This window comes from Bidens hawaiensis, unplaced genomic scaffold, assembly GCF_021521415.1.
Source record: "Bidens hawaiensis isolate Kalapana, Puna unplaced genomic scaffold, B.hawaiensis_p1.1 tig00005498_1, whole genome shotgun sequence".
Lineage (NCBI taxonomy): Eukaryota > Viridiplantae > Streptophyta > Magnoliopsida > Asterales > Asteraceae > Bidens > Bidens hawaiensis.
This window is the reverse complement of record NW_027491353.1, coordinates 1401467-1425616: the sequence shown is the minus strand read 5'-3', so window position 1 is coordinate 1425616 and position 24150 is coordinate 1401467. Positions and strand designations below refer to the sequence as shown.

General features: G+C 34.5%; 1 protein-coding gene across 1 annotated transcript; it reads right to left on the bottom strand.

The window, feature by feature from the left end:
- Positions 1-17313: 17313 nt before the first annotated feature.
- Positions 17314-21942, bottom strand: LOC143629993 (uncharacterized). Its single transcript, XM_077099121.1, has 7 exons — positions 21801-21942; positions 20172-20541; positions 19306-19533; positions 18879-19233; positions 18663-18787; positions 17777-17912; positions 17314-17695 (listed from the first exon to the last, which is right to left on the bottom strand). Exons 2-7 carry the CDS (start codon positions 20513-20515, stop codon positions 17456-17458), a joined length of 1428 nt encoding a protein of 475 aa, XP_076955236.1. The 5' UTR covers positions 20516-20541; positions 21801-21942; the 3' UTR covers positions 17314-17455.
- Between the last annotated feature and the right edge of the window lie 2208 nt (positions 21943-24150).

Sequence of the window (24150 nt, the reverse complement as noted above, 5' to 3'; positions counted from 1 at the left end):
CTGTTTTGAGAGACGTGTATCAAATAATAATATCAAGTGGCAATTTAACATGTCAATTCATAAAATCTTGTTTATAAGAATTTTAGTAAAATTCTATAAATGAGTTTGTTTTGTAAGAATTTTATCAAGTAAAACATCTAAAGTGCGATATTAATATAGTCAAATATTAATATAGTGTCAATATGTTTCTAAATATGTTCCATTCTGATGGGTCTCTAGCCATACTTACATCGGTTTTTCTAATGCCTTCAATTTGGTGGATAGGACGACCCTCCTGTAGGAGGTTCGTGCTAGATGCCCAACGATCCCCCCATGGGTCAATTTTCTATACGGGCAACCAACTAGGTTATATGTAGGGAACAGTTGTATTTCATCAACTACTGGTGTTCAACAAGGGGATCCTTTGGGACCCCTCCTATTTGCGTTAGCTTTACACCCCCTCAGTCATCGAGTACGAGATTGTTGCAAGCTATTTTTTCATGCATGGTACTTAGTTGATGGCACGATTATAGGAGATGCCATTGAAGTGGCTAAAGCCTTAGATATTATTAAGTCTGACGGGCCATGTTTGGGCCTCGAGCTCAATATTAAAAAAAAAAAAAGTTTTTTGGCCGTCTTGCAATGGGGTAAAAACAAAAATAGGTTTATTTCCTAGCGGGATTGGGAGGCCGAAGCTGGGTGTGAAACTCCCTGGGGGTGTGGTTAGCCGGGACGCCGATTTTATTAGTAGTTTGGCCTTTAATAGAGCTTCCAACACAGTGGATCTAATGAGATGTCTTACTCGTCTACGTGACCCTCAATGTGAGCTCCTCTTGCTTCGCTCCTGTATGGGGGTTGCTAAATTGTTATTTGATGTGGTGAAAACAGTCAATTAAATATTAACTAAATTAAACAAGTAATAAAAACTAGACTTAAGACTCAACTACACAAAACACCGGCAAGTGAACCGATCGATTGTACTAAAGCTAAGCAAGTCCGAAATATCGAACCCAAAGGACTATATGAATTACGTTAATTAACTAATTAGACTCGACTTACAACACGACTATTTATTATTAATGTTTTAAGGGGGTTTTTAAACTAATATTAACTAAGAAAGCAAATAAACAAATAAACTAGAAACAAGCAATAAATCACAAGATCGAAACCAATAAGAGAAGGAATCTACCTAGGTAAGAATCCCATGTATCAACAATCATTAAGCAATGGACAACTAACATGATATGGAAACTGATTTCTAAATATATTCATCTAACAAACCCTAGAGGACTCTCGATCGCATCAAGTAAAATCCTAAAGAATGAATATTAGATTATTAAGCAATCAGTTGGATTGATTTCCTCACAGTCATCAATTAGAGTTAATTGATAGTATCTATGTCACACCCCCATCTAAGGCCTAGGAGTACGATCAATAGTTAGTACCACAATTGTAAATAAATCAGAGTTACGTGTTAAAGCGGAAATCTTATTAAATTTTGGATTTAATATTTACTTTTACAAAAGACGAGATTATAAAATACCCGTTTAAGTTATATCAAAAGCATTACTTGTTATTTACAAACCACCATTTTAATATTTATAAGCTTATACAAAAAGATCCGAGCCATCGGATATCTTGAGTTTCTTCGTTCATCAAGCGCTAACTTTGATTACCTGCAAAATGTAAATAAAATACGTCAGCAACGAATGCTGGTGAATATGCTGACGCTAAAATATTTTCTTTTACTTTATTACCCCTCGAGACTACGCCTGCCTCGGCCCATCGTGGCTTAGGAATAACAAAGTTAAAACAAAACATTTATAAACTTGAGTCTCTACACTAAATACCTCAGCAAACACCGCATCGTTCGACTTAGTTAAGTACCTGTATGTATACACATGGTTGTGCTCCCCGCAGGAAAGCGTCCTACGACCAGGTGTGGTGCGATGTGCCCACCGCGTTATACACATATGTAAGGATCCAGACAAACGTATACTACAGCCTGAGGGCTAGGCTCATACTCTTATTTATAATGGTTTTAGGAACACATAGTCCCTTGTAAATCATTTTCATATAACACATTTGACTCTTTGAAAGCAAGTTTGTAAAAGTTGGGGCGTATTCACCTTTTCAATTTGGTATCGGCTTCAAACACCGTACGAGGGCCTTTCCCTTGCTATCCCGCACCTATAGTACGAGTATAACCTTTTGTTAGTCGGATATACAATCCGGCTTAAGACCTTTAGTCTTATTTTATAATCTTTACCTCGATGAACTTTTAGTTCAAAATTTCTTTTACTTTAAAACCTTTAGTTTAAAAGTAATTTATAAACCTTTAGTTTATTTATAAAACCATACGTTTCTTCTTCTCTAAGAAACGTATTCTTTTCTTTTCTTTATTATTTAAGAATAGTTATTTATTCCTTAAATAATATTTATAACAAAGAATATATATATATAATATATATACACTTACACACATATATACATATTTATGATATTCGTAATTTCTTTTTATTCTTTCTTTGTTATATTTTCTTTTCTTTTATCGAGGTATTGAATACAATCTCGACTTAAGGTTTAAGCCTTTTATAATATTTTATTATTATTTTCATCGGCGTTACGCCTACCTTTATTGGCTTATGGAAACCCTAATCACTTGAACAACACTCCAACGCCGCTTTACATTCTTTTCCTTTTTGATCAACCATTCCTCTCGTTACTCTTTCCTTGGCACGCCAAACGACTAACACTAATCCTTCACCACTTTTCGGCACGCCTTATGAGACTAACCATCATGATGTAGAGAAGTAACAAACACCTTCTTGGTTGATACGTCGGTGGAAAGTGGCACGAAATTTGAGGAAACAAACACGGAAATCAAGGAATCGGGGCACACTTTTCGAGGTAGATCGATAATATGATTGTAGGGACTTAGAGAGAGACTAGAGAGATGTATGTATGTGAGTTTTTATGTGCAAAATGAGAGATCCCTACCTTGCTATTCATAGGCAAAATCTGGCAGCCCATCGCGATACGCGATGGCCTCCTGGTCACCCGTTGCGTATCGCGATGTAGCTCAGGCCAGTCACCATATAGGTCTGCCACGTGTCGCCACGTGGCGGGCGACGTGCCACGTATGGCCACGTGGCGAACGGTATGCCACGTGGCAGGACACATGCCTCGTGGTCAGACAACCCATAGCGATACGCGATGGGTTTCCCTTCTGATCCATCGCGTATCGTGATGGGTCAGGAAAACTCGATTTTTCATTCTAAACCCTAAGGTTTGGATTTTGACAAATTTGGTTATTTGACTTTGGAAACTTGACATTTTGAACTCGAAATTTTCATGATGTTACAATCTAAAGCAAGCAATCTCACGAAACACTAAACCCTAGATAACTTGATAAACTAAACATGACATCATGAAAAAGGAACAACACAATAACCAAGCAAGAATATTGTTACTAATCTAACCTAGAATGCGATTGACCAAGACACATGAACAACTCCTCACCTCACAGCTATTGGAGTTCAACAGAACATTCAAAATGCTAATCAACGATCAACAAGCTTCTATGATCTAATAGGCCTATTCAATCACAATAATCAAAACACCAAGTAATGATTAAACATAAACCCTAAATCTAAAGAACACAATCAAGAGATAAAATATCTATGTGAAGCTATAGTTAACAATCAATCAAAATAATAAACACTCATATGCATCATGAAAGTAAAATCAAGTCTTTACTATTAATATAATGAAACCATAATCAAAACAATAGTCCAAAGAAAGAATCAAGCATCAAACATGTTCATCAAACCTAGGTAGACATGAAGTCTAGCCTAGAATAATCATAATCAAAGACAAATAACTAGAACAAAGAACAAAGAGTAAAATCATGAAAGATAATGAGCAAGAACAATGAAAAAGAACGAGAGTACCCGTTTTAATCGACCCTTGAACACTCGTATGAAAGCTCTATGATCTTCTCTCTTCCTAGCCTCTAAAACACCTTCAATCTTGGTTCTCTCCCTTGGAAAATCGGCTGCTACAAGTTGTATTTTCGGCTAGGTTTATAATATATATATATATATATATATATATATATATATATATATAATGAGTCGGGCCTTGTTTTTGAAGTTTTCTGGACGTCAGTAGCAGAGGCGCCGCGCGACCAGGCTTGTTCTCCCTGGCCGTGCGGCGCGGCGTGTATAGGGAGGGGGCACGAATTTTCTTTTTTTATTTTATTATTAAATCAATGCTAGATCTTGTGTAATATTTCCCTTGAACTCCAAGCAACGATAGGAACTTTCTAGAACTTCTTTTCCTTGATCACCAATCCATAAATCTATAAAGAACATAACAAAACATTAGTGATGTAATCATGTAACCATTGACGAACAAAAATGAACATAGACTTCAAATGAAATGATAGAAAGAATTAGAGTTTAACATGCAAGACACCAAAAGATTTAAAACACGATAAACATATAATAAACTTGACTCAAAACTTAAATTAATAAAAGATTAACAAAACACGAACTAAACCAAACTCAAAACATTAAATAAACATAACTTTACAAGGGATTCAAGATGTATAAATAGATGTATATCATTATTTGATCTCCGAACATGCCAACCTATGTTTGTTAAGGATGTCGTCTCTATTTTTGACAACGGGCTCCGTGAGGTGATCGAGGATATTGTGGTATGTGGGGGGTCTATTTTTTGGGGATTTTCAATGAAGACTAGCCTCTTTACCAATCCATTTTGGGGGCTTAGGTTTATATTCAGCTAAAGATGTTTCCACATATGCTTTCGTAGCATCGAGAGCACAATCTTGGAAGTTACAGGACCATATTTTGCGGGATTGTGGTATTGATGTTTGGATTCGGATTATGGGCGTGCGTTGGATTGTTTGCATAGTTCTCTTCCCAATCTTGATCTTGGCGGGTTCGCTAATAAGGAAACCCCCCCCCCCCTAAATCCCAACATGCTTTGGCGAGTGCCCTTTATAGTAAAATCGTCTAAAGTTTGGGAGAGGAGTTTAACTTATCAACTCGCCAGAGAGCGGTGTTAGAATGACTTCAGGCTCCACCCGCTCAAGATTTCTTGAACGTCATCCCCATCAAAGGATTACGGCAACACATGTCGGCAGTGGAGTACCGGTCCATTCTTAAATATCGTTTAATGATCCCACTATTCCCAGTTGATGAGCCATGCCCGGTGTGCCGTAAAGTTTGTTTGGATAATTTTGTTGAGCATGCCGTTCATTTCAAGGAGCTTCCGGGTTTTAAATATAGACATGATTTGGTCAGAGATGTCCTTTGCGATGTGTTGAAATGAGTGGGGATCTCGGCAAAAAAAGAAGCTCCTGTGAATTTCTTGTCAGATGCCCTTGAAGAGAGGTCTACTCTTCGGCCAGCAGACGTTCTTGTGTTTGGATAGGCATGATGGAAGCACGCTTGTATTGACCTTACTAGAGTATCCCCCCTTGTTGGGCTTAGGGATACCGGGTTTGTTTTTAGGCAGGCTGTGTTGAAGGCGGAATCAGGAAAAATTGCTAAGCATGAGAAAGCATGTGTCAAGAATCAACACGTCTTCATTCCTTTTGCTTTTGATACCTTTTGGTCCCTTGACCCCGAATCTATTACGTTTCTTAAAAGAGTTTAGCGGGTCGTGCACGGTAACTTATCGATGCCAAAGAACGATAACTTCGTTTTTAGTAGGATCGGGTTTGCCATTCAAAAGGGGGCGGCGACGCAACTTGTTGCCTGCTTATCCACATCTCTATTGTAATTGGATCCTTTTATTTAATATAATGAAGTTGGTCATCTATATATATATATATAGTGTCGTCTATTATATGTTTGGGTTGAGTTATTCTACAAAGGACAACAAAAATAAAAAGTGTGAGAGGCCATAAGAAATTGACACGTGTCAAGTGGAGACAAAAGGAAAAATAATATAAAAGTAATAATACAAATTTTCTTTCTCCAAATGCAAGTCACATGTTAATTCCCCAATCATTTTAAAATGTCTCTAACTTTTTCGTATGATATTTTTAAAAAGAAATACATCATAATAACAAACGTTTTTTGTCTTTAATATTAATATGATTTGTTATATAAAATAAAAAAAATACGCTATTGTGTCTTTTTGCTTACCATTGTGTCTTTTTTTCGTCATTGTGTCTTTCTGTTTGTTAGTGTTTATTCATCATTGTGTCTTTCAACTCATCATTGTGTTTTTTTTTAAATACTAATAACACCATTTTGTAATAATACTAATATGTAAATGTAATGAAAAATACCAACAAATTATCTAATATAAACACAATGATGAATACATATTACACGTTAACCTGAAACGTAAAACACAATAATTGAGACATATAACACAATGACCTAATACGTAAGACACAATGGTAAAATACATATAACACAATGACTTTAAACGTAAAACACAATGGAAACTACATATTGCACAATGACTTGAACGTAATACGCATTAAACATAACACTATTTTTCTCAAATTAAGTGAATGTTGAAGAAAATGACTAAAACACAATGATGAGTATAAAGACAAATGTTGAGCACAAACACATAATAACATAATCGTTGTTTTAATTTTTATCTTTAATATGAGTAACAATTGAAAAATACAATGGCCAAAATTTATAACACAATGCATATAAACTCAATTAAAAAACACAATGGACAACAAAATCTACCTATTCTAATAAAGTAAAATAATTGTGACACGTGTCAGCATATGGTTAAGCCTTGATGGTCGGGTATTTTGTATATATATATATATTAATGTATTAATTCTCTAGTTTCATTGAGTAAACTGTTAGAACTTTGGTATTTCATACGTGCTTTTGTATTTCAGGTCATTGATCGTTAAAAATGCTAAATGGGAGACCTGTACGAGCATGGAATGATATCTCGGGAACGCCGAAACATCATTTGAAGTCTTAGGAAGTGCTAGAAGGATTCGGGAAGAATATGGATGAGAAATCATAAGCCGATGCTAAAACTGAACAATATGGGTTGACAAAACGCGGCAAAGAAGTAAAATGAGTATATCCTGGGCTAGAAAATGAGTTACGGGACCCAAAATATACGAATTTTGGGTTTCTCGACGAAAGGAATCCAAATATGAGGTTTTATTAGGTCGCAACAAGCGATGGGATGGGCATATGGCCATCACGTATCGCGATGGATATAAAAAACGGGAAAAAACGGGTTTTGACCTATATATTCTATTTTACAAACCCTAAACCATTATTACGACTTCTAGCAGCTGTTAGGCGATTTTGGGTGAATTTCAGAGCTACCAATCATCTCTTTATAAATCCTAATGGCCTTCCTCATCATAATTGAAGACCTATCGATGACGATGCTCGGCTAGTCTTCTCGAATCATACCCGGGATGCAGAGTATTGTATTTTACAGTTTTTCTCATGTCTTAAGAACGAATTATTTATCTATCAGTATTTATATTTGGTATTACTGTGCACTCGGTCGGTTTAGGTTTATTTCGATCAGAACGATTAGTTTGCCAGTTGCTATGATAATTGCTTATAGGGTTGTTTTTACTAGTTTGAATATGATGAAGCATACAATTGCCCTTAGTTGAGTCACACTGGCAGAAACTGTTTGATAACCAGTAATGTGTGTTAGCGATTGTTGGTGCCTAAGGTTTGCCTAGTTAGTCAATCTGATTTGATCTTTAATAATGAATCTGTTAAGTGAGCATGAGATTACTGTATATTTGCTTACTTGAAACCCGGGTGTGTGATATTGGCTTAATTATATCTAATTACTATACGTATTTTCTATACTTTTTGAGTAAATTTTGGAGTGTGTTTATTGAATAATTGGCATAATTGGTTCATATATAAATCTTATCGGTTTCAAATGACAATGAGTTAAATTGTAGTATTTTTACTAAACTTGAAACCAACGAGCTAAATCGATCATGTTAAATTAATAATGAAATAAAGATGGTTCACATTTGATTGGTTAACTTGATTTCTATATTAAAATGAGATTTTATGATACCTTGTTTTGACATCAAAGGTAATCGAAGCAAAAGTTCAAGATCTAGTGGAATTAATATGGACTTTAAAGTGGTGGGCCGGGAATTAACTCCACTAATCTTGGAGCCCACAAATTGACGGAGGATTAATAAAAAAAGGGTATTATATATTCTGAAAGAGGTGTGCACGATTATTATTATTATTATTATTATTATTATTATTATTATCTTCCAGGGGTGCACAACAAGAGAGGTCACGTGAGAAGAGGGGGGGGGGGTGCCCCTTTGGTCAGCTACTGTTCGAAGCACACACGCAAGCAGCTCTTCAAAAGGCCACGGCCAAAATTGAATATTAAAGAAGCAACCAAGCTGATAGCTCAATTAATTTAAGCTCACAGGCTAGTAGCTCAACTATATTTATTTCTTTTTCGATGAACCGCACTTTATTTTTTATTCTTGTTTCATCGATTATTATGGTTGGCTAAACTTTTTATACTGCCTGTGTTTGGTTGATTACTTTTTAGACTCGTTTTGCTTTCAGTTTTGGATTATTTATTGATTGGTTTATGCTTTGGTAAAGTTTTTATTTTATTTGGTTGTGATTCACATGCGTATTTGGCATTAATTTATAACCAATTTATTGTTCCATATGCATCTTTGTGAATGTCTTTCATGTATGGATGCGTATTAGGTTACTTACTGTGTGTTTGTAACTAGTTTATGGTTTATAGTCGACTTATTCCATAGGAACGGTAATTGAAAGTTCAGAGATACCTTTTATTCTGTCATTTGAGAGACTGGGAGGTAATTAAGTGTCATCTGTTTTGGTTTTTTGCGGGTTTGGGTAGTGATTGCACGGGAGTGAGTTACCCTAGACTTCTTTAGATTCTTACAGATCCGAGTTATAACCGAATTAAATAAGTATACCCCTTTACGCCTTAGGGTGTTTTGTGATTAGAGAGACCGGGAGGTAATTTAATCTTTAGGTACCTTAGCATAGTTAGGTAAGGTGAGACCGGGAGGTGATCCGAACCATTAAACCGTTAAGTTTACATGATATTTAAGGTTTTTAGGTATTGTTGGTGAGACCGGGAGGAGATCTAGCGTACTTTAGTTATTCCTTAAATTTCATATTTTTAGAATACGGTACCGGTCATAAATCCAATTCCGAGAGTTTACGAGTTGACTAGTAGGATTCCTTACCTAGGCAGTTGTTCCCCTTATTTGAGTTCTAAACCGTTTGTTCGTGTCTAGTTTCCGTTTAAGTATTATTTTATTAATAGTTAATAATTAAAAAAGACAAAAAAAATCAATTAAATCAATTTATTTAAGTTTTTAGTCAGAGTCTAGTTTAGGTGTCGCTAGTGTCCTTTGGGTTCGATATCCGGACTTCATTAGGCCGTACTACAGTTGATAGGTACACTTGCCTGTCTAGTGGTCTAGCATTAGGATAGTCTAGATTTATAAATTTAAAACTAGAGTGTCTAGGTTAGGTTAAGTTTTTATAGACCGTTTCGCACATCCAGTTTTTGGCGCCGTTGCCGGGGATACTTAGGCGATAGAGAAACTAGCTTTGATTGAACATAATTGATCAATTGGTCTTTTTGTCTTGATTTGTGGTGTGTCTTGTGAGTCAATGTCTTAGATTAAGCGTGTCTAGTCGTGTTTAGGATAATTTAGTTTGTGTTTTATTTTATCGAGTCTAGTTAATATGTTTAATAGATCGAGTCAGTTTAGGAGTATTTTATATCGAAGATGTTGGAAAGAGGTGATGTTGGAAAGAGCCGAACAAGAGGAACGTGAAAGATTCCAAAAGATTAAGGAATTGGAAGCCAGGCTAAGATAAGTTGTTCGAAAGAGAAAGAATTCGTAAGATAGAGGAAATCGAAGCTAGGTTAGACGAGATAAGTGCTAGAATTCAAAATGAGAGTTTTTCTAAAAAGGAACAAGAAGCCGTCTATGATATTGATGATGACTTATGGAATAATGATGATGAGGTCGTGATGGAAGAGATGGAAATGGAGCTACCTGATTACGCGAATTCGAGTGAAGATGGTCGTTGTGGAGCCACTTGACCAGATGGAAGATGACGAAGAGGAGGAGCATGCACCATCTTGGGAGGATGAGTTTGGTGATGAGTTAGTGGGTTTACCAGCTTTTGAAGAACATGAAGAATTTGACCCTGTTGGAGATCTTATTTATTTAGAAACACTAATCATGGGGAAGCCAACAATGGAGATCAAAACGTCACCAGAAGAAGAAAAAGAAGAGGAAGTGGCCACAAGGGAGGATCAGAATATGATGGTAGTTGAGTCGCCACATCATAGGAAGGTTAGAATGTCTGTGGAGGAACTAGATAGTGGATCGTCACCGAAATCGACAAAGCCACAAAAGAGGGTGAGAAAGTGCTTGGATCGACAAGTTTTGAGGGTTCAAAAATGGTACATTAAGAATTATCGGAGAACACTGAAATGCAAGAATAACCATTTTTCTCATTATATGCCACGTATTAGGTTTGGTCCGGGTAAGTTTAAGTGTTGTTGGTCCGACCTGTTTGAATGTTTTAAAATACTTTTTAGTTTCACTATGTACTATTTGTTTAAATATGTTAGAAGGGTGGAATTAAATGGGTTAGAACAGGGTTGGATAAAAGAAAAGCCTCCTGATTAAGATTTCGGGAGCGATTCTGGCTGAAGACTATTCTGTAAACTTAGCGCTTCCCGGGAGGCAACCCGGTAGTATGTTTTTGCTTTATTTTTATTTGTATTTTTGTTTTTTTGGGGTTTCTTGTTTTCTTTTGCTGGCCGTGTGTTTTCTGGTTTTGCTTTCAGGTTACTTCAGAGATGCTATTGGATGATTGGTAATACATGGTTTGATTCAAGTGTGGGGAGGTCATTTGTTGATTGATTGCCGCGTTCGTTCGTAAGTGACAGCTTGGTAGAGAGCACTGGAGTATGAGGCTTTTGTTCGAATTGGAGGGCACGGGAACACGACTCGGAAGGCAATATCGTCATATTTACCAGGGGAGTCTGTTCCACTTTACTTATATTTGAATGTGTTTTAATTTTTGTATTTTTCCTGTCTCATTGAGGACAATGTGACATTTAAGTGTAGGGATGGGAAACTGACGTTTTTATATATAAAAAGAAATTCAAAAAATTAAAAAAATATATATAAAAAAAAAGTTTAAAAAAAAGATAATAATAAAAAAAATTGAAAAATGTCTCGATTTTTAACGAAAATTTTTGCAAATAATGGAAAATGATAAAAAATTTGAGATTGGTTTTTAAAACTACTATTATATATGAGATTAAATAAAAGATAACGTACTAAACATGGGATGTGTCGGTAGGCCCAACTAGCTTTGATAATCCTATTTAGCAGATTTCTTATATATAATAATTTGAAAAACGGTGAAACCGAATTTCGATGCTTAGGGAGGATTATCATAATCTGAAAACTTTGAGATGGTAAGAATTAAATGCATTCGAACCAGCACACCACCACATGTCCATTTCTTTTTACGATTTTAGAAAATAGTTATATAATTTAGGGTGATATAAAAAAATGAAAAAGAAAAAAAAAGAAAAAAAAATATGTTATGAAAGTATATTATGAAGAATTGGTCCGAAAAGCAAATGACCATGAGAAAGTTATGTAATGCAAAATGCCAAAGAAGCATTCTCAAAAATAGAAAAAGAGGCCAAAGTGCACATACTAGACGGGCTTAGAGTTTACGTGTTACCAAGGGGATAGTGACTCTGAGGATACACTATTGGGATTCGAAGGTTCTTAGTCAATAAATATTTTTTTAAGGAATATATAGGACAAAGTCCAATAATATTTAGGGTTTGCTCGTACGACCTCTACATGACCATTCATCCATCAAATTTCACCGAGTGCATCTACTTAGTACCATCAACGAGTCCTTGGCTTATGGTGATTTGTCAAACCATTCTGCTTTGACTCTAGTTTTTCTAGCTCTCTTTGTCTGAGATGGGGTAGGTGTAACCGTGGTTTTTGAACTTAAAACGCTTAATGCAATTGGGGGCTTGATAGGCTAGTGGTTGGGTTTAAGTGGACAACAATATCGGCAATCACGGTTTTTGCGTTTATCAATTCTAAAAGATAACCTATATGTTTTAAAGATCAGTCTTGAATTCTGATTCCATTGCAAAATACTTTTTCAGAGACGAAAAAGGTTTAAGTGTGGGAATATTTGATATGGGCTTAATTATATGTAATTACTATACGTATTTTCTATACTTTTTGAGTAAATTTTGGAGTGTGTTTATTGAATAATTGGCGTAATTGGTTCATATATAAATCTTATCGATTTCAAATGACAATGAGTTAAATTGTAGTATTTTTACTAAACTTGAAACCAACGAGCTAAATCGATCATGTTAAATTAATAATCAAATAAATATGGTTCACATTTGATTGGTTAACTTGATTTCTATATTAAAATGAGATTTTATGATACCTTGTTTTGACATCAAAGGTAATCGAAGCAAAAGTTCAAGATCTAGTGGAATTAATATGGAATCATATTACATTGGTATGGTCATGGACTTTAAAGTGGTGGGCCGGGAATTAACTCCACTAATCTTGGAGCCCACAAATTGACGGGGGATTAATAAAAAAAGGGTATTATATATTCTGAAAGAGGTGTGCACGATTATTATTATTATTATTATTATTATTATTATTATTATTATTATCTTCCAGGGGTGCACAACAAGAGAGGTCACGTGAGAAGATGAGGCCGCCCCTTTGGTCAGCTACTGTTCGAAGCACACACGCAAGCAGCTCTCCAAAAAGCGCTGACAGCTCAATTAATTTAAGCTTACAGGCTAGTAGCTCAACTATATTTATTTCTTTTTCGATGAACCGCACTTTATTTTTTATTCTTGTTTCATCGATTATTATGGTTGGCTAAACTTTTTATACTGCCTGTGTTTGGATGATTACTTTTTAGACTCGTTTTGCTTTCAGTTTTGGATTATTTATTGATTGGTTTATGCTTTGGTAAAGTTTTTATTTTATTTGGTTGTGATGCACATGCGTATTTGGCATTAATTTATAACCAATTTATTGTTCCATATGCATCTTTGTGAATGTCTTTCATGTATGGATGCGTATTAGGTTACTTACTGTGTGTTTGTAACTAGTTTATGGTTTATAGTCGACTTATTCCATAGGAACGGTAATTGGAAGTTCAGAGATACCTTTTATTCTGTCATTTGAGAGACTGGGAGGTAATTAAGTGTCATCTGTTTTGGTTTTTTGCGGGTTTGGGTAGTGATTGCACGGGAGTGAGTTACCCTAGACTTCTTTAGATTCTTACTGATCCGAGTTATAACCGAATTAAATAAGTATACCCCTTTACGCCTTAGGGTGTTTTGTGATTAGAGAGACCGGGAGGTAATTTAATCTTTGGGTACCTTAGCATAGTTAGGTAAGGTGAGACCGGGAGGTGATCCGAACCATTAAACCATTGACTTTACATGATATTTAAGGTTTTTAGGTATTGTTGGTGAGACCGGGAGGAGATCTAGCGTACTTTAGTTATTCCTTAAATTTCATATTTTTAGAATACGGTACCAGTCATAAATCCAATTCCGAGAGTTTACGAGTTGACTAGTAGGATTCCTTACCTAGGCAGTTGTTCCCCTTATTTGAGTTCTAAACCGTTTGTTCGTGTCTAGTTTCCGTTTAAGTATTATTTTATTAATGGTTAATAATTAAAAAAGACAAAAAAAATCAATTAAATCAATTTATTTAAGTTTTTAGTCAGAGTCTAGTTTAGGTGTCGCTAGTGTCCTTTGGGTTTGATATCCGGACTTCATTAGGCCGTACTACAGTTGATAGGTACACTTGCCTGTCTAGTGGTCTAGCATTAGGATAGTCTAGATTTATAAATTTAAAACTAGAGTGTCTAGGTTAGGTTAAGTTTTTATAGACCGTTTCGCACATCAGTGTGGTTTGTCTTTGTTAATTGTTAAAAGTTATTATTTTCTTAATTAATATTAAAACCAAACTTATTTTCTTGTGTGATCAACACTATAATCTGCTAATTCATAATCGTATAAAATTTGTTGCACGTTACATTGACCACATACTCCTCGTGGTTCGACACCCTACTTACCCTAGCTTGCTTAGGTGATTGGGAATTTGTTTTAATTGTTTTTGATTAAATAGCGACAGCCTAGCATCAAGCCTCACAACTTTTTTCCATCCTAAAACTAAGATCTTAATTGACCCTAATACATATCCATATTCACTTTCATTTTACATTTTATTTATATTATATTTATACATTTTTATAAAAATAGATATTAAGAAATTATTTTACTATATATTCCAAAATACTTGGTGAAATCCAAAAATTAACAAAAAACCAAGTCTGTTAAAGATTGAAAAGAATATGTATAATTTCAAGTGTTATCATTAAATATTTTACTATGTGTATTATTGAAGATTATAAAGAAAACAAAACTCGAACATACTTTCATTTTACAAAGTAATTTTTCTAATTATTAAATCATAAATCTATGCATAAAAGTTGACTCATTTTTTTAAATCAATTCATTTATCTATTATTTCTATTATTATTATTATTATTATTACTATTATTATTATTATTATAAATTGTCATATAAATTTATAAACTATAAATATTTTCTTTAAATCTATCAAAGTTTAACAAAGTTTATCATATTTAATTTCGGTTAATTTAGTAAATATATATTAATCACTTTCATATATAACAAAGTTTATCATATTTAATTTCTTGATTTTTTTATCAAGAATTGTTTCGGGTTTTGTGGAACTTAAATTTGGTTTTTACAATAAAAAATTGGTAAATAAATTGTTTGGTACATGTTAACGACATCTTGGTCAAAATTTGTTATGGGTTAAAAATGAGAAATCTAAGTATTTTTAAAGTTTGAGAATGCATAAAGATTTATCATCAAATTTGTTACGGGTTCAACATGTTGACTTGAAATGTCAAACGTACAAAAGTTATAATTTTAAACATGACTTTGGTTTTAAATTTATTTTCAATAACATTTTTGAAAAAAAAAATCAAAAGGTTCGGGATTAAATAAATTGACTATTTTTTTCTCGACTATTAAACTTTAATAATAGATTATGAGCACTTACGACATTCCATCCCCGGGCCTATCAATGATTCTAACTTGTATCAAATATGAAGCATTTGTGTCAGCATTAATTTTTCCTTCAATAATGACCAGAACGTTGTAAGGGAAGTATGTCATGCATCACTATGCTCAAATGAAGCAAAATATTCACAAAATTTAAATAGGTTAACATGTTATTTTTTATGTTATCAAACTTATCAAAATCTTTTTCATGGTTTATCTCAAAAAAACATAGTTCTTGAAGAACACCTGTCGTCATAATTTAATGTTCTCATTTCCTTCTATGAGTTGCAAATTCATAAATATATCAATAAATGTAACGCTCCTTCAGTATTTAGGCTGAATGGTCAGAACTACTATTGTATGAGAAGTCCGCATTTTTCAATTATACATACATGATACTGACAATGAAAGTTTCAATAAAAGGAGCTTTCTCGGGTACGTTTTTGAACGCGCATTTTTTATTAAGATTATTTAAAAAATCATTTTGTGATATAAATAAAATCAATGTATATACATATAGTATAAACACAAGCATAGGTGTAATACATTTTTTTCATATACGTTATATAATTATTTTCTTTACTTGTAGTAATTTTATAATTTGGATAATCATGTGTGTTACACGGGCTTTAAAACTAGTAACACAATATAAAAAACCCAACATTTTTTTTATTTTTATATAACAATATGATATTCATATTAAGAATAAAAAAACGTTTTTATTACAGTAAAAAAAAATTCTAAAAAAATAACGTATGAAAAAGTTATAGACGTTTTAAACTTATGAAAGCATTGACATGTGCCTAGAAAAAATCATCATAAATATGTTATTTACCTCCATGCCTTTTTCATTAATTTTTATCTTAAATTAATCTCCACTTTCCAAATTTAAGATCATTGAATTAGAATCATTCTCACGCTTCTCATTTTTGTTGTACTTTGTATTTTAAATTTACCCTTATAAGTTTATAACCTTTTAATAAATTGTTTCGAGTTTGAGATGCGAAACTCAAAAAGCTTGATTGTTATTAATAATCATCAATGAAAGTAATCTTTTTTACATTTCAACTATTATTTGATCTTAAATGTTTTTGGGTCCAAACAATTGTAGTGTTTGTTTAGCCTCGGGTGAGTCGGTGGATCATGTGCTCACTTCTTGTTATATCGCTTCGATGGTTTGGCATAGTGTTAGTGGTTGGTGTGATGTCCCACCAATATTGGCTTTTTCGGCTCAAGATGTGTTCAACATTCATAGACACGTCAACGGGGATGAGAATAAAAAGAAGTTAGTTAAGTCGATTATTATGGTGGCATGTTGGTGCATTTGGAGAGCTCGGAATAAATGTATCTTCTCTAACATTCTAGTGAAAGTTGGGCGAATATTGGACAATATTAAAGTTTTAAGTTTCTTGTGAATTGAAAATAGGGCTAGAAACTTGGACTTAGATTGGACAAGATGGAGAAGGTTAGCGATGTAATTATGATATATGTTGTTTTGTATTGTCTTGTTGCCCAAACTTACTAGCCACTTGCTATTGGGGTGTTAGGGCATCTGTTTAATGAAGTTTGCAGTTCAAAAAAAAAACCTATTATTTGATCTCGCTATATTTTCCTTTCAATGTTAGTTTTAACGAGTTGTCATCTTCATATAGAGCCATAGAGGTGCATAACCGGGTATTTTTATGAACCAGAACCGGTACCTTAGTTGGGTGCTTTGACAAGGTTTCCGGTATTTTTTCGGGTTTCCGGTAGGATCGGGTTGCGCTTTGACCGGGTATTTCTGGTTCCGGCAGGTCTGGGTTGGTTCCGACTCTAGGGAGAGATCTAACACCAAGTCGTATACGCAGGTAGGATACGGGTAAGAACTGGTTCCAGGTTGGGTACAACGGGTCTAATGCGGAACCGGGTATTTTGGGCACCTCTATCTTGGTAAGTTTTAAATAAAAATTATACAATTTCCTTTCATTAGATCATAACCCATAAGAATTGTTATAAAGATACTTAACTATGGTTATTGGGCTTACATAAAGAATGGGGAGTTTCTATTGGTTTGTTAACCGTTATGATCTTACGGGCATAAATAAACGAAATTTTTGCAAGTATAAAAACAAAAACACAGGATTCAACATCCGAAAACAGAAATATCCGGGTTAAAAACGCCACTACTTTAGATAATATTCTTCCTAAACCGAACGATAAGTAAGACGCTAAACCGCTTTCTCTAACACAAACCAACGTGAAATTAAAAGCCGAATAACCCAAGTTCACTGGCTTTCTCCTTCTCAAAGGTCTCAAAGTACTGATATATGATTGTAACTGCTAACAATATACCAGTACCTGATCCAATGGCTCCCATGAAATCTGCCAAGACCGTCAATGCACCGATGCACATTCCTCCAAACGCAGCTGCTGTCGGGATGTACCTGTTCAGTTCCTTTTGGAGATTCGAGTCACGATGACCTGGCATCACCATTTGTTGCTCCTGTACATTTTTTTTCAAAAAGATTAAAATCTTATTAATGAATTTAAGTGATTGAATATTAAATAATAATGTCGGAATTACCTTTAGTTGTTTGGCTACATCTCTTGCAGAAGATCCAGAAACTTCAATCCATGTTTTGGAAAAGAGTGCGCAGGCCGTTAGCATGAACACCAAGTAGAAGAGAGCATGGAAGGGGTTTGCTGCCATGTCTGCCAAGCTGGATATTCATCAAACAAACCATTAATTCATGTTTTTGGATAAACAAAGTTTTGGGTCAACCCATAACATACTTTGATCCGTTAGCAAACCAACCATTAACCAGAGTAAAAAGTCGAGCCGCTCGTGAGCTACTCACGATCCAAGCTTAAACGAGCTTGAGCCTAAAGATAAGTTTGTTTAACAGAAGGGCCTATTATTAAATACATCCATTAATTTTTATTTAATATAGTAAATACTAGATATATGTTGTATAATAATAAATTAATAATTATGATAAAACTAAACTTTGCAGAACTAATATATATAACACCAAATTTTTCCGAGTTTAATATCTAAAAATTTTGAATCAGGCCGAGTTTAAACAAGCTTGAGCGTAAAAATAACTTTGTTAAATAAACAAGGCTATCATTTAAATAAATACAGTAACTATTTTTGATATAAAAAAACTTTTCATATATTACATAATAATTATTACATGTATAACTATGATAAAAATAACTAAATAATACATACTACGTTACAAATATAATTATAATTACAAAAACACATAAAAAAATAATCAATAGAAAATAAAGATGTTGAGCCAAGCTTGGGCTTGGCTTAACCTACACAAGCCAAACTCAAACTTGGAGTAAGCTAAACGAGCCAGACTCAAGCTCTGGTTACGCTAAATGAGCCAACCTTGAGCTCGGTTCGTTTACACCAATAGACAAGACAATCAAAACAAAACATAGGAAAATTTTAATACCTTGAAGGTGCAGTAACATAGTAAGCAAGCCCACCAACAGGGACCGATTGGCCTGAGTATTCAGACTCCTTCCACTTCCCCAACAAATTAACCAAGAAATTCCCACTGTACTTTCTGTGAAGCAACTGATTTTTTTAACAAACAAAAAGGAAAATCAGTTACCAAATGTAAAATGAACCAAAAAAAAAAGTAATTCAAACATAATTTGTATACTACCTGAGAGATGAAATAGAGGTTGGATACAAGTGCAGACTGAAGAATAATAGGCATGTTGGAAGTATAGAACAACTTAATCGGATAAGACCCTTGTTGACCACGCGCGTTCTTAGATCTGACAGGCAAAACAACCCGGAACCCTTGAAAGTAGATCACAATTAGGAAGATCAAAACTGTAGCCAACAAATTAGTGACATTTGGCAAGTTTTGTCGGTAAAACGCTTCACGTAACGCTCTAACTTTATCAGTCCGGGTGATCAAAAGATGGAATAATGCAATAACTGCACCCTCAAACTCAGCACCACGGCCGCTGTTAATTGTTGTCGGGCTGAATGCTTTCCAGATAATACTTTCACTGCACGATAAAATATTAATAAAAAACTGAGCTGGAAATACATGGACACGTGGCGAGGGATCATTGGCTTACCAGATATTGGTGGCTATGAACAGTGAGATTCCAGAGCCTAAACCGTATCCTTTTTGGAGAAGTTCATCCAAACATATGACGATAATGCCAGCGAAACATAGTTGAACGATTATGAGAATTGCGTTTCCGACACCGAGTTGACCGACACTACCGTACATTCCTGATAGAACATATGCAACAGCTTCACCAACAGCAATCAAGATACCAAGCAGCTTCTGAGCACCGTTTCTGGAAAAATCACAAGTTTAAACAAAGTTAATTTAATATAAGGTGTGGTGATCGAACGACCACAAACGAGCCATGTTCGTGTTCTTTTAGGTTTAACCAAGCAAATGATCTAACATGAACAATTAAACAAACGGTTTTTGTTTTTTCTTGCTCGTTAAGAAAATTAGTGGGTTTGTGGTCGTTCGTCAAGATAATAAGAGGGTTTGTGTTCATTCGTTAAGAAAATAAGTGGGTTCATGTTCGTTTATGTCTGTTTGCTCATAGTATAAACAAACAGCTCACGAACACAAACAGACAACTGTACATGGATAAACAAACAGAGCCAAGCAAACACCAATTAAAATTAAACGAGAACAATATGTTAGACCTAAAGTCAATAAAACGTGAACAATACGTGTAAACTAAAACACGTTAATGAACGAACAAATGTTCACGAACATAGATGAACAGAAGAGCCATGTGTTCATGTTCATTCATTTAACTAAATGAACAAAAAAAGTTTATTCATGCCTGTTCATTTTTTTAATAAACGAACATACACAAACTTCCTGCTGAACAGTTCACTGAACGTTGGTTCGTTTACATGCCTCGATCCACAAATTATAAAAGATTAGGAAAAAAGCTGCTTAATTTCTTACAAGAGTGCACGATCCTCACGAACATTGTTGTCAACTTCAATGATCTTTGACCCAGCTAACAGCTGCATAACCAGCCCAGAAGTCACAATGGGAGTGATACCAAGTTCCATGACGGTCCCACGGTTTGAGGCCAGAATCACACGCATCCAGTAAAACGGGTCTGCCCCAGTTGTTGAGTGAATGCCATACAGGGGAAGCTGACTGCAAACCAGAAAGATGAACAGAGAGATCACAGTGTATATGACCTTTTCTCTGAATTGAACCTTTCTGTCTGCACTTTGAACTTCTGGCAGAAACGAAAGAAACGGTCTGACCAGATGTAGCACTCTGAAACCACCTCCCATTTTAGCAAATCAGAACCGCTAACCACCTGTTTCAAATAATTTGAAAAGATTAGCAATTATAAATAACAAGCAAACAATCACTTGAAGCTACAAATTTCCATATTGAAAATAACTTTGCATGTCTTCACAGACGTCTAGAATCTGTAGTTTTTCAAAATACAGGATCATATTCATAGATGCACATTGTGACAAGTATATTGGTAACCTCAGAACCAAGCAGTTTTTAACTTTTTATACAAAAAAAATCATATTAAACGAAATTTGTCAAAAAAAAAACCATGCTTGCTAGACTATAAAGAAATCGCAACAGCTCAAAAAGATCCAATAATTGTAAGTTTTTCAATTAAGATCCAATAGATCCATATAGGGGTGTGCAAGAAACCGAAAAAACCGATCCAAAACCGAAAAATACAAACCGAAACAAAATCGACGGTTTAGTTTTATGTTTTGGTAAAAACGGAACTATATGGTTCGGTTTTGGTTTTGCTTGTAAAAAAAACCGAACTGAAATTCAAGATTTTTATATTTTTGTTTTTCATTTTAAGTATTTAATATATAAGTAACTCAAGAAGTTTTGGCCAAGTGTATAATAGTCTATTAATTAAGAATTAACAAAATCATTTATACCTAAATTCATTATTTTCGGCCTAAAAATTTGAAGCACAAATGGCAAAAATCGAAACCGAACCGAAACCAAAATCGAAAAAACAAAACTAAAAAAACCGAAGCCAAACGGTTTCAAAAATCCAAAAACTGAAGTTTTGGTTTTCGGTTTGATTTTAACCCAAAACCGCACCGAACCGCACCAGGCACACCCCTAGCTCCTTACATTTGTTCATTAATATTAGTTCAAAAGTAAAATTCAATATACCTTGAAAACCAGTTCATTAAGATCCAACAATTCATTACATTTGTCTCTTTCAATTACCTTACAACTATCATCTAATTCAAAAGTAAAATTCAATATTTTGAATCCAATAACCTTCAAAATCTTCTCACTACATCAACATGCAAATCATCAAGGCATAAAAACCAACCAGAAATTAACAATTGTAAGTTTTTCAAAGCTCAACCATAACCAATCGATTAAACAAAATCACATTCCAGATCTACTCAACAAAACATCACAATTAAACAACACAACACCTCAATTACACAATAAACATATCAATCTACCAACACTGTCACAGATCGGATAATACAACACCTAATTTCAAAATTATAAACAATGAAACATATCAATTGACGCAAATGAAGGTAAGATTGGATCGGAATTAGAACTTACAAAGGTGAATTGGTTGAAATTGGGATCGATTGAACGAGCGAGGCCTAGGGTTTTATACAGTTGACGGATAATACAATGTCATGCAGGTTTGAGTTTGGATCTGTTCTCTGAATGAAGCCTATTTTGGGATTCATATATAACGTGACACGAGTTTCACCCAACTAGAATGTGACATGTGGACAGCTTTATCTTACGTGGTATACGCCCCTGTTTCCTGACTCTTGTTTTGGATTTCCATTTTTCTTTTTATTTCTATTTTTGTTTTTAATATTTGGTCCTTCATGAAGTTGTGTTTTGAAACTTTAGGTATTTCTTTCATTCCTTCTTTCTTTTCGATTTGATAGTTTTTTTAACAATTAATTGAATCATTGACGGGTAGTGACCCACCCGATCAGCTCAATTTCCTAACTAACTTGGAGACCATCTTCATATGAAACTCACCTCAATCACTTGGGTTGGAATCTTTGGCTTTTCGATTTGTTGTTGGACCTTATATTATAATATAAAAAATAATCGTTGGAACTGGCTCCTGATCCACCTAATTTAATTTTTAACCCACTATCAATGGTCTGGGTAATACTATTAACAACAGTAGTAATAATAATACTATTAACCGATGGTTCGGCTAGAATCGGTTATGTTTAAAATTAGGCATTAATAACATTACCATAAGGGCATATGTAGTGGGCGAGAAAAATGGGCGACAAGGGTGGGGGAGAGAGGTTTTTGTCGCCGAGTTATGTTTTGTTTTAATATTATTATACTAACATATGTGTGTGTGATACACACACTGTAACACCGCGTAATTTACCTTATTAGAAATTAGTCAAAAATGTCTAACTATTAAGTCTAGGGACTTAATTTGAAATTCTGAAAATTTATACCCATCGCGATACGTGACGGGTTACCCTTAAGGCCCATCGCGTATAGCGATGGACTTTCACTTGGACTCAGATTTGGGCGGCGTAATGATACGCGATGGCTCATACCTATAGGACCATCGCGTAGCGCGATGTCCAAGTTAAGTTACAAGTACACGTGTCCAATCACGTGTCAACACGTGGAACGATTTGACAGGCCAAGTGTCACAATCTGGTAAGGCGGCGTTATATTGCAGCGGCGCGATACGCGACGGGGTAAATAAAAACCCATCGCGTATCGCGATGGGTTATGAATTTCGCCTATAAAAGGGGGTGACGGGCTTGAGGCATTCTCATTCCACAACACACACTACTTTCACATAGTTAACTTAGGAGAACGAGCCCGATTGCCATGACACGTCGACATTCCGTTTACTCGAAGTTTGTGCAAATTTAGGAGCTATAATCAAGTTATTAAGCATTTAAGCGAGTTAAAGCAAGATCCTACCGTCAAGTCTCTTTAATTATTATTATCATTCCAAGTATCCGTGTTAAGGTAGGAATTTCGTTTAAATTATATCTTAGATATCAATCGAAGCTATGGTCTTTAACCTTGAAAACATTTTATAAACATTCACAAACAAGTTTACATGAACAATGAAGTAATGTTAACAAAATATATATTTTGACGGACATGTAGTAAACTGTAAGGGTGATATCACTAGTAGTGAGTTTCTTGCCTAAGGAAAAGTAATTCGTACAAATCCCAATCAACTGAGAGACCCGTTTACTTACCTGGAGAAACTCACCAACATGTTATAACCTATTAAGCCAAAGCATGTTATATCAAACGTCACATAAAAACAAAGTGTTGCATTCACCAACAAAGATAAACAATTTCAAGGTTAAGCTTAACAAACATAGCTTAATCAAGAAACACCATTCAAATATTTATACAAACCTATTTATGTATAGGTTAATATCATTCTCATTCACAATCAAGGTTTCAAACGCACACCGATGGTACAGGTGAATACGTTAACCTTTGCAATCAGTCAAAACATATTTATACTCTATAAGATGAACATGTTGTTTATCTTAAAGAGTCAGTCAACGTTTACATGTGTGACACCCCGGCTAAAGCGGAAACGCCTGAGTGTGATGTGCAAATTGCTCAAAACACATGTGACAATATTAAGTGACAATATTATCATAATTCATTTAAAGGCATCAAGTACACAAGTTTATCAAATGAACAAATACAAGGGAAAAGGAACAAAACAAACATCTTCTTGTTTATTATTTAGATAACCTAACTTCTAGTATCTTCGTCATTTCATCCTCTAATTAAAGTACATGTAGCATATATATATAAAATAAAGTCAACTAATTGAATAGTTGGTGAGTTCACACAGTTTAAATAATATATAAAAACCATACAATTCCATGAAAACTTGTGAAAAACACATAAGGGTTCTTTACACTAGAAT

Bases quoted from the DNA above. Each gene is read 5' to 3' on its own strand.
- LOC143629993 (XM_077099121.1), bottom strand. From the start codon at position 20,515: ATGGGAGGTGGTTTCAGAGTGCTACATCTGGTCAGACCGTTTCTTTCG. The intron at 18,788-18,878 runs GTAGTATACAAA...TAAAAAAATCAG, and splicing joins ACCTCTATTTCATCTCTCAG to TTGCTTCACAGAAAGTACAG. The intron at 17,913-18,662 runs GTATTAAAATTT...ATGAATATCCAG, and splicing joins TATGTTACTGCACCTTCAAG to CTTGGCAGACATGGCAGCAA.